Genomic DNA, 11118 nt, shown 5'->3' on the forward strand with positions numbered 1-11118 from the left:
GCCAGTCAGAGTCTCCAGACTTGCTCTTGCCTTCCTCATCTGCCTATCTCAGGCTACCAAACCCTCAGTGTTCCTTCCATGATGATTCAGCATCACATGAGCGCACCAGTGTGGGCATTACAGTTTAAGAACTCATTCATGAAAATTGCATGTGTCGCAGGTGGAGGGGTGCATGTTTGTGGCGGGGAGGGGGACAGATAGATACATTTGAGAATGTGTAAAAGCCAGTGGTCAGTTCCCCTCAGACACCATCCACCTTTTTCTTTTCTTTTTTGTTTTGTTTTGTTTGTTTATTTTTTTGAGACAGGGTTTCTCCGTACCTTTGGAGCCTGTCCTGGAACTAGCTCTTGTAGACCAAGCTGGCCTCAAACTCAGAGATTCGTCTGCCTCCTGAGTGCTGGGTTTAAAGGCATGCGCCACCGCCCATCCACCCTTTGTTTTGAGATGGAGTCTCTCACTGGGACTGGGCCATCTACCTGTCTCTACCTCCCCAGCACCGGAATTGCAAACAGACTCCACCATACACGGCTTTTGCTTTTAAATGGGTTCTAAAGACTGAACGCAGAGCCCCACATTTGTGGGGTATGTGCTTTACCAGCTGAGCCATCTCCCCATCCCCTGCTGGAAACATTTCTCATTTTAAAATTCCTTCTGTCCATCACCTTTCAAATATGACTAATCTGTTGTCTAAATGTGGCTTGTTTGTTTTTTTTTTTAAATTATGTATCTGGGCATTTTGTTTGCATGTAGTCTGTGTACCATGGGTATGCATGTCTGATGCCTGTGCAGGCCAGGAAATCTGGAACTGGAGTCACAGACAGCTGTGAGCTGCCATGTGGGTGCTGGGAATGCAACCCAGGTCCTCTGGAAAAGCAGCCAGTGCTCTTCACCTCTTGAGTCTTCTCTCTAGTTCACTAAATTGGCTCGCTAATATTGTTTCGATAATACCAATCATTTACTGAACAGCTACCGTTGTTCACAACAACCCAATTAGGAAGGTGTTATTCTTTTTATTTTTTTAAAATTTTTAATAGTTGGGGAAATTGGAGCCAGGTGAGGTTAGTAACTTGCCAACAATCATACAGCTAGAAAAAAATGCAGAGCCAACATTTGGAATTGAGGTCTGTTGGGTCTGAGTGGCCCCTTAGCTTACTGTTCTCCTCAAGTTTAGAGGCAATCCAGTATTTGCCAGGCTCCTAGTAGACCCCTGGCCCTGAGCCTAATCGTTTAATAGCACACCTGATTAGAGACTTTAAGAACATACTTACATTTCCTTGCCAAGAGAATGGTAACATTAATATGGTCGGATCCCTTTGGCAGCATCATCCTAAATAAACAGACATTAACGAAAGGCCGCCCACCGAGTTTGCTGTAGCTATGTCCACGGGTAAGAGAACTTTAAACTGACACATTTAGACACTTTCCTCTCCCCGTGCTAGCCACTCAAACATCCACCGATCTCTGGCTATCTTCTCCTTAGAAAAAAAAAAAAAAAAAAAAAAACACCTCCAGCAAGCCTGTCTCCTTTCAGATCCGACCCAGACAACAGCCCTCTGCGCAATCAGGATCCCTTTCCTCTTCTAAAGGTAACATTCTGGAACACCCGGATCTCAGGAGCACCTATGACCACTTCAGATCAAATAGGAGAGTCTAACGCATCTCAGTTCCCCTGTAACAGCCAACTGGAGCAGGAGTTTACGCATGTATGGCATGCACCTTAGCCTTGCTCATATTATTGTCCAAAAAGGATGACCTGTTTTCTACGTTGAATGTAGCTTTTCCATGGCCCCTTAATATGTTCCTGCCAAGGTGGGTGTGCAGTCCTGCAGGTATACCTTTCAGAGGCAAACCTAATTTGTAGGAACCGCTCTCTGAAATCCAGGAATAAACTCTGAGTTATTCACAGACAAAGACAGAGGTAGGAGTTTGCAGAAATGAGCTAGGAAAGAGCTTAAAATACTTCACATTCCAGAAACTCCCTCCCCTCCCCCCCCCCCCCCCCCCCCCCCCCCCCCCCCCCCCCCCCCCCCCGAGATGGCTTTATTCCCCCTTTCCTTTCTCAGACTGACTCAGAGGAGCTGAAACTTGGGTAGCTCCAGATGGTACTGTGTATGAGTTCAGAGAGCAGCTTTACTGCCTCCGAATTGTCCAGTTTGCTTTTCTGTGAAATGGGGCCACCCCCGGCCCCTGCTCTCTAGGTTATCGTAAGGATTGGCAAAGAAGCTAGCGTCGCCGCCTTTCCCCTGGGTCCTTATTACTCTAGGAAGGCTTGGGGATTCTTTCAAGGAGTGTGTGGGGGTAATCCTTCAAATCAGTCTCTTGTCAAATGGGCTCAGAAGAGTATATACCTAAATGTACCATGCCCTGCGTTCAATTCCTAGCACCATCAAATACACCACAGCAAATAAAGAAGCTATTGGGAGTTTTAAGAAAGATTGTATTTTCCAGGTATGAGAGCATATGCCTTTAATCTTAGCATTCTAGAAGTGGAGGCAGGTGTGTGTGTGTGTGTGTGTGTGTGTGTGTCTGTCAGAAGTTCAAGGTCATTTTTTACTATATAATGAATTCAAGACCAACCTAGGCTATGTGAGATCCTGTTATCATTCAGAATGCTTGGTGACCCAAGGCCAGTGCAGACATACATGCAGGCAAACACCCATACACACAAAACAAAAATAATAAATAAATCTTTGAAAATTGAAAAGAAAAGCTTTCTGAAATATCTTCTGAGGTTCTAGGGGCAGTTGGTCCAGAAAGAGGCAGTCCGATGGATTACTCACTCGACAAAAGATCAGCCCTGCAAACTTGTTTTACTGTATGACTTTGGGCAAGAAAACACATTGGGCCCCAGTACAGTACTGTGCGGTACAGTATGGCAGTGATTGCTGTTGCTTACTTACCAGGCTGTAATAAAGATCACCTTGGAGATTGAGGAGCTAAGAGCTTTTCTGTTCATTTTTGATGCTGCCTGAGATTGAACTCAGGGCTTTGCACATGCCAAGCAGGTGCTCTACTACTGTATGTCCCAAGCCCCAGGAGAAGCTCCACAGGCATCCAGGCATCAAGGCAGGCAGTGAGGCCCCAACTGTAAGGTAGGGTTAGTGGGCAGCCTTCTCTCCCCTATGGTGTCCATGGCATTTTGAATAACAACTGTTCTCTTTTCACAGAAGACATCTTTGGAGTGAAATTATCCAACCCAGGCCACAGATGCTGCCGCGGTGTGGCAGGCTGCTCTTGGGACATTTGTTTCACTTCATCCCAGAAAGGGCCAGGCACAGTGGCCCCAAACAGAGGCAGTGGAACAAGTAACTGACTGTGGAATCTCCTGTTCCTTCTCGGCACTTCCCGTATCAAAAGAGCTGATCAGAATCATGTAAAGGATAACGACCTCTGGCTCTAGGGATAGGCAGTGATCCAGGAGGAAGGGCTATGGACAAATCCTCTCCCCTTGCATTCACAACAATTAATGGGAGAACTCTGCAGAGCCTTAATTTTCCTCTCATTAATTGAGAGAGAAAAAAAATCATTACACCAGAAATTCTCAGAGAATTGTTTTAAAACCATCCTACAGCTAGCTGGGTGGTGGTGACTCATACCTTTGATCCCAGCACTCAGGAGGCAGAGGGAGGCAGATCTCTGTGAGTGTGAGGCCAGTCTGGTCCTCACGGTCAATTACAGGACAGCCAGGGCTATACAGAAACCCTGAGAAACCAGATAGATGGATGGACGGACGGACGGACGGACGGACAGACGGACGGGCATACATATAGATAGGGAAATAAAACCATCCTACAAATGGTTTTATGAGGCTAGGTGTGGTGTTGTACACCATTAGTCCCAGTACCTAGGAGGCAGAGGCAGGTAGATGCTCTCTGAGTTCAAGGCCATCCTGGTCTACCTAGGCCAACCAAGGCTATATAATAATAAAACCCAGTCTCAAAAGACCAAAAGCAACCTGAGTATGATGGTGCACGCCTTTAATTTCAGCGTGTGGGAGGCAGAGGCAGGCAGATGTCTGAGAATTCCAGGTGAGCCTGGTCTAAGTAGTAAGTTCCAGGACAGCCAGGATTATGTAGAGAGACAGACCCTATCTCAAAATAAAATAAAAACAACCCCCCCCCACAAAAAAAGACAAAAACCAAATAAAACCAGGACTCCGTAAGAACAGTCCCCGTATGAGGCTGTATAACTTAGAAAGAAATTAAAAGTCTACAACCTCACCTGAAACCCGCAAAAACCCAGTGAACGCTTCCTACTCATCTCACAGATACGGCATCGAGGATTCAGAGAGACAAAAGTAAAGGCCACAGCCGCGGCAGAGCCGGGGCTTCCAGCCTTGGAACGTACAGCTCAGCACTCTGCAATTCACCAGGGAATTTTGTTTTCACTGAACCCTGAGCCCTGAGCAGACAGGACATTGTTTAGGCATGTCTGAAAGGGCATTCAGGGACCCAGAGTGGAATGACCAGGTTAGCAACGTGGTAGAAAAATGCAGCCACCCAGATGGCTTGTGGCTACTCTGAAATAGTTTTCTCCGGCTCGGGAGGACTCAGGTGGCATATGCTACCCCCACTCTGACATTTTTGAGAAATCTTTTATTAGAAGATGTCCCAGAAGACAACAGTTTAAAATCAAGCAATTAATGATTACAACAAAATACAAAATTTCAGGTAAACTTGCCTTTCAAAATAAACCAGACCCTTGCAACAGGAGGTTTTTGTGTTTTTTTTTTCTTGTACAAAAACAGTTAACACCACTTTGCAAAAAGCATACAAAAATACAGTATTAAAAAAAAAAAAAAAACTCGCGCAGCACGTAACCCAGCAGCAGCTTATAGAACACAAGCCGTTCAGATGAGTCTTCAGTAGCCTGCTTCCCACTTACCCTTCCAGAGTCCCAGGAGCCCCTTGGTGCCTGAAAGTCCTGCCCCAGCAGGCAGAATGGCTACTTCCAAAGCTTTCTGAGGCCAGGAAGCAATGCCAAGCCATCGTGGTGGGCAGATCTGGAAGTGGCAGCTGGTCTTTGAGAGGCACAGGTAGTATTTACCATCTGTCCGCCCCCCACACTGTTCCCCTACTTCCAAACGCAGGGCCAGCAGGAAGGAATAGGCCTTTCTGGGCAGAGTTCCGAAAAGGTTGACTCTTCGTTCAGCAAAGTTTAGGATCTCCTGAGGACGCCCACTTGACCGCTAGCTTGGGTCACTTTCCCTATTGAGGGTTGTACCTAGATTCCACCTGGTGCTGCAGAACACAGCTGGAGCAAAACCAGTTGGGGTTGGCTGAGCTCTGCTCCTAGGGCACCTTGACAACCCACCTGTACCTTCTGGGGCACCCGATGAATCCCAGCAGCTCCCCCCAGAGTATCTATCAGGCCCAGATTCTGGGAGAAGGAGGTGACCCAGAGAACCAGGATGGTGGCTTCAGAGCCAGCAAACTCCTAGAAGTTGCTTCAGAAGGACAGGTTTACACTGTTCCTGCAGAATTTCAACAAAAATCAAGAACTGACTTGAGAGGCAGGAGGGAAAGAGGAAGTGGTCGGACACTTCCTCCTGGGCTCTTTGTGTCTGCCTTGAGAGAAGGTTCCAAGCTGGGCCTGCAGAAAACACACGGGCAAGGGAGATGTTCATGAGCCAGGATGCCAAGGTTTTCCCATGAATCATTTTCGCGCGTCCTGCAGAAGTATTTCTGATCTGTCTGAAAGGGTGCTGTGGTGCCAATTGCATAACAAAGGCAGAAACAAACAAACAAACAAAATACCTTGTAAGGATAGACAGGTCTCTCTCTGAAGAGGCTCAGAGAGCTCTGAGACAAAGACTCTATAGGCCGAGCCCTTTAAATGTTTTCAAAGTCATAGCGTTGAGAGTGGAGGGAAGGGTGTGGCCTGATGTCCTAACGTATCTTAAAGGTTTCCACTCCTCAGCTACTGTAAAGTGTCTGACAGTGAGGTAATGGTCCACGCTGATCAAGACTGCAAGCTTGTCTTCACCCAGGACAGCTTGCTTCTGTCCTGGAAAACAGGGCCTCAGGGACAGTATCCAGGCCCAGCTGTCCTTGTGTCATCCCCAGAGACACCAGTGGGAGCAGCATCCTTTCCCAGCCTAAGGCTCTAGCACAGTGTGAGATCTCACGCAGGCTGCAGCCCCTGGCATCGTCCACCACCTGTTGCATAGCATCCATCAACCTTTCCTCCAGAGCCAGTGAGCTAGGCAGACCCCAGTCTCCTCAGTCAGCCGCCCGCTGAGAAGCCAAAGGCGCCAGAGAAGACAGCACTCCCATGAGTCAGGCAAGAGGGCGAGTTGGGTTTCGAGGTTTCCAAGAATGCAAGCCCTTATTGTGTGTGCACTGGCTGCAATGCATTCTGGGATCGACTGTCCAGCCTGCCCCGCTGTAACCAAAATGTGCAAATTACTAAAAGGGGGAGAGAAGATAGAAAATAAACGTGTGCGTGCATGCGAGCATGTGTATGTGTGTGTGTGTGTGTGTGTGTGACAGAGAAGTCAGGCTTTTTGGTGGGTTAGTAGCCACTGAGGTACGCGATTCTTTTTTGCAGCTGCTGCTGCCGACACCGGAGCTGCCTTTTCTCTGTAGCCATCTTCTTTTCAGCCCCCACCAGAGCTTGCAAGTACTCTAAGGCCTTGCTTAGGATCACGACTTTGGGGGCCTTAGAGCAGCTGGCCAGGGTGGGCACCTGGTCCCTCAGGGCCAGGAACCGCGAACGGAGGTCATTCCTCCTTTTTCGTTCTAAGAAGTTATGGTTCTTCCTCTTGGTCACGTCCTCGGTGTCAGAACTGACAGGTTTTGGGTGGCAGGGCTGGGGAGTCTCGCTTTCTACAGGTGGGGGGCTCACAATCTCTTCCTCCTCCTCTTCCTCCTCTTCCTCCTCTTTCCCTTTGGGAGCTTCTACCTCTGGAGCCTCTGGTTCCTGGGGACCCCTCTCTGGAGCCCCCTCCTGAGAGCAACTTTCTGGAGGAAAGCGGGCAGCATAGTTATGCTGTTGCTGGTGGATAGAGATGTGGAAATGTTTCATGCAGGGGTCCAGGGGGTCTGCTCGCACCGTGATGGTGACTGGCTTTCGGATGTCCAGAGATCGCCTCTTCTCCACCGTTACCACGTCGATTTCTTCGCCCTCTGTCCAAGAAGAGATAGGAAGAGAAGAAACATATCCCATGAGGAACACACACACACACACACCCTACAGCCTCAGTTCGCAAGGTCTCGGCTTGTGAGAGTAGGTGATGTGTCCATGGTTTAGTTATCACCAAACTGAAGTGAGGAGAGAGACCGCCAACTCATTTATTCCAGGAAAATGGCAGAGTGAAGGGGATAAACAAGGAAAATAGTCTCCAGTTTCCTTCTGAACAAGGCTGGGATAAGAACAAAAGGCAGACCCCAGCCAACAGCCCCCAGTCTGCACAGGCTCCCTCCTCCCCCACTGAGGGGATGGAAAGAGCCAGTGGCCTAGGACAAAGTTTAGCTATAAAGATCTTCCCCATTAGGGCTCTTTCATGCCCCATCAGAATTGTAAATGAGGGGTCTGTGGGCAGAGTTGCCCTTTGTTCCTGCCCAGCACAGCCTGCGCTTGGGAATTGTTACTTTTCACAAGTTATAAATCCTATTATTCCCCACCTCTCTCTGTTCTACCCTCCTTTCAGCTGAAGACGCTGAGGAGGGAGGGCGACAACCGGTTCTCTCCAGCCACAGAGGGGAGGGGAAGGGTCTCCCTCAGGAGCATTTTGTCCCCGGGTTCAATGGGTTTCTAAAGCCATCCATCATGTATAGGTCACCTGCCCCACCCCCACCACTGGACCAGAAGAGGGTTGGATTTATAATCACAGGTCACAAGAGCCTTGGGAACTTCACAAAGGTACAAAAACAACCGTTTCCCAACGAGCTGCACCAGAGGCAGACAAGGAACAGCAGAATGACCCAGATAAAAAGGCCACCACCATGCCAGGGACTCAGAGACACCAAGAAGTGTCTGTACCATTCCCTAGCTGGAGGGTCTGTGAGATGAACCCAACCTGGGTCAAGGCAATCAGGAAAAGACCTCCTGCTCCCCACATTCTGCAGCCCTCAACACAGACGGCCACCTTGGAAGCATTCCGGCTGACAACAGAAGAGCTCCGATCTCTGCCTCTTTTGCATATCAGGAGGCTTGAGCCCCTTTGTCAGGAAGGTTTCCATTGTGTGGACAATCGCATTATTTCTCCATTAATAAAACCTGACCATTCAGCCCCCTGGCCTCAAAGCCTGTGATTGGCTGGCTAAGGAGTGTTTGGAATGCTGTTTTCCCCAGCCCCAATCCCTATTGGCTGATCTGTGCCGTCAGTCACACTCCCCACCCCACCCCCTCATTGTTTGCAATCTGTTGCATTTTGTTCTAGGCCATGTGGCCAGAGAGTGAACCAGGAGCCCACAAACAGGTTCAGGTTAAAGGGCAGGTCAGAAAATGATTCAAGTTTCTGTACATCCCAAGCCTTTAATTTTCATTGTTAAATCTCACAGCACACAGGGCTGTATCTAAGGAAGGTATCACTTAAGACACCATTCTCCTTTGCAGAACATAGTCTCAGATTCCACAAGATAAGGGATGTCCTCAAGTGGGACAACCAAGTCCATTCCTCCTCATTTTCACCAGAAGAAACGGAGGCCCAGATCAGACCCGCTCCCTGTCATTTTGATAGCGGTCTGGAGCGCAGATAAAGAACTCCAAACTTCCAAGATGATGAGCTTTCTACTCTAACCCCCCTGGTAGAGCTGCATCTTCATTGGTTTCTTGATCTCAAGAATCCCATTCGAGCGTTAGACAAACACACAAGCTCTTGTTGCAGGTTAAAAATGACTTTATCACAATGGATGGAAGAAAAAGCGACTTTTAATTGTGTTCTTCTCAACCTCCCCCCCCCCATAAATGTACAAACAGCTTCCACAGCCAACTCCCCAGTCCCCTATCAAATACCCATGTAAGGTATTTTTATCTCTGCAGTGACTTTTCACTATTAGTGACTGTGCCCAAAGCCTCCCTCTGCACCTGCAATAGCACCCACTCCAGTCCTTCTCATGAGTAGGGAGAGGGCTAAGAGGCTGGGTGGTCTGACCTCAGCGAAGTCTGCCCTTCATCGGCACGGAGGAAGGCCTGGAGCACTATGACCGTTACCTCAACGGCAGCTCTTCTCCCAGAGGTGGGACAAAGTAGGAATCACTGAACATTTGTTGAATGCAGCCGAGCAGCTGAAGCCCACAGACGTGCTGGGAGGGAGCCTGGACACTAGCTAAATCCAAAGCAACAGGCATGGTGGAGCCTTTCCCAAATAAGCTGCGGGGAATAAATATTCCCTCTAAATATCAGGGGAGACTGGGGTTGAGGAAAAGAAGCTGGATAAACAGCAGGAGGCTGGGGCTCACTCTTCGGATTTCCTGTCTCTAAGCCTCGGTTTTCCCATCCGTTAAGAGGAGCGTTTATTCTTCCCCCACCTGTCTCATAGGTCACTGGTGATGAGGGTGCATAAGTGGTAATCAGTGGAACTGGGATAGGAGGGGAGACTAAGCAACTTAGGGTAACGCAGGCAGGAGATGGAGGTTTCCGAGAGGATGAAGATTTTGGTTCTGCACAAAAGGTTCCTTAGTCTTTTCTCCCTTAGGGAAGTATGAGTTTCCCAGAGAAAGAGGCAGCAACAAAAAAGCTTCAAGCTTGAAGTGACTCTTAAGGGCACCCTTTTAAACCTCCCAAAGACAGAAATCCCCTACAGTTCAACCCCAGTATTGTCCTCTCTAAGCGCCAGCCCTCAGCATGTCGCCCCTGTCCCCTGGGGCTCCAATCACCATCAGAGGGACGCTGGCTCCCTCCCCACTTCCAAACTGTTTACCAACACACCCACGTGCCAGACAGACACAGCTGGGGGCTACACCGACAGCTTCAGTCAGAAAATGGGGAGGTGATGGGAAGGTTTAAGACCCAATGCTTGACCTCAGACAGCTGTAGAGCTCTGGTCACCCATGGGATGCCTCCCTCTTAGCTAGCCCGGGGTGGTCCTTACCGGAGTCGCTGGGGCTCTCGGACCCGGAGCAGGCCTGAGTCTTGGGTTCGCCCAGCTGACACGGGGTGGCAGGCGCCGGGTTACTACTGGCTTCCAGACTGGGAGTGCAGTCCGGGGTGGCGGGCGCTTTGGGCGGGTTCCCCCGGGGCGCGCCAGGGGTGAGTCGGTCGCTCACTACTCTCTCCAGCCGTTCCCGGGCAGAGAAGCCGCTCCACATGCAGTCACGGCGGATGATGGAAGCGTAATTCCTGCCCCAAGCTTTCGAATGGCCCCGAGATTCCACCTCGTCTCCGGCACCCCCTCCGGGCCAAGGCTCCCCGGGACTAATCCCAGAGGCTGGGTCCCCGACGCCGGGACCCGAGCCCCAGGGCGGCGACGTGGGGGGCGACGGCACCAGCTCGAATTTCTTCCAGATGTCCTCGCTGGGCGCCGTGGAGCGGTAGAAATCCTCTCCGCAGTCATAGTCGTAGAAATAGTGCTGGTACGAGTCGAAGTCCATGTCCGCTCCCTGCGGGAGGGAAGGGGAGACGTGCTGACTGCGGTGCCGGCCGAGGGAAGAGGCGGCTCCGAGACCCTCGCCGCAGCCGGCTGCGGGGCTCCGGTCCCTCCCCAGGCCCACAGGCTGGCAACCCGCGCCCTGGTCCCTGGTCCCGGGGAGCCTGGCCTGGGGTCAGCACGCTCAGGGCAGCTCGCAGCGGGCCGACCAAGCTGCGGGGAGCGAGTTCAAAGCAAACTTTGCCAGCACCGCCCGGAGCGCAGCTCCTGGGGCACAGCAGGGCCGGGCGGGGGCGCGCTGTCTCGAAGGCAGCCTGCAGCCTTGTAGACCGCCCGTCCCACGGGGACCCGCGCCCGGGCCACCCGCAGCCTCACCTCGCTCCCACCGCCCGCCACCTGGAGCGGAGCGGCTCCCCGCCGGCTCGGGGAAGCCCGGCAGCCCGCACACACACACATGCGCGCCACCGAGCGCGCGGCCTCGCACTCACGAGCGCGCCCCCTGCGCGCGCTCCCCCCGCCTCGCTCGCACACGGCAGCCAGGACGCTCCCGGGATCGACGCGGGAGCGCGATCTGCAGGCGCATTGTT

The 11118-nt window shown here is 51.0% G+C and overlaps 1 protein-coding gene across 1 annotated transcript; it reads right to left on the bottom strand.

Annotated features, from left to right (window-relative positions):
* Positions 1 to 4571: 4571 nt before the first annotated feature.
* Mycl (MYCL proto-oncogene, bHLH transcription factor) lies at positions 4572 to 11118 on the bottom strand. The gene is made up of 3 exons (XM_050161446.1): positions 10907 to 11118; positions 10037 to 10544; positions 4572 to 7127 (listed from the first exon to the last, which is right to left on the bottom strand). Exons 1-3 carry the CDS (start codon positions 10985 to 10987, stop codon positions 6514 to 6516), a joined length of 1203 nt encoding a protein of 400 aa, XP_050017403.1. The 5' UTR covers positions 10988 to 11118; the 3' UTR covers positions 4572 to 6513.

The sequence above is a fragment of the Alexandromys fortis genome, unplaced genomic scaffold (assembly GCF_014885135.2).
Source record: "Alexandromys fortis isolate MF-2015 unplaced genomic scaffold, M_Fortis_MF-2015_v1.1 scaffold_122, whole genome shotgun sequence".
NCBI classification, from domain to species: Eukaryota; Metazoa; Chordata; class Mammalia; order Rodentia; family Cricetidae; genus Alexandromys; species Alexandromys fortis.

Coding starts and splice junctions, on each gene's coding strand:
- Mycl (XM_050161446.1), bottom strand. CDS start 10,987: ATGTGTGTGTGTGCGGGCTGCCGGGCTTCCCCGAGCCGGCGGGGAGCC. Junction 10,545..10,906: donor TGGCGGGCGGTGGGAGCGAG/GTGAGGCTGCGG, acceptor TCCCTCCCGCAG/GGAGCGGACATGGACTTCGA. Junction 7,128..10,036: donor CGAGAGCCCCAGCGACTCCG/GTAAGGACCACC, acceptor CTTCTTGGACAG/AGGGCGAAGAAATCGACGTG.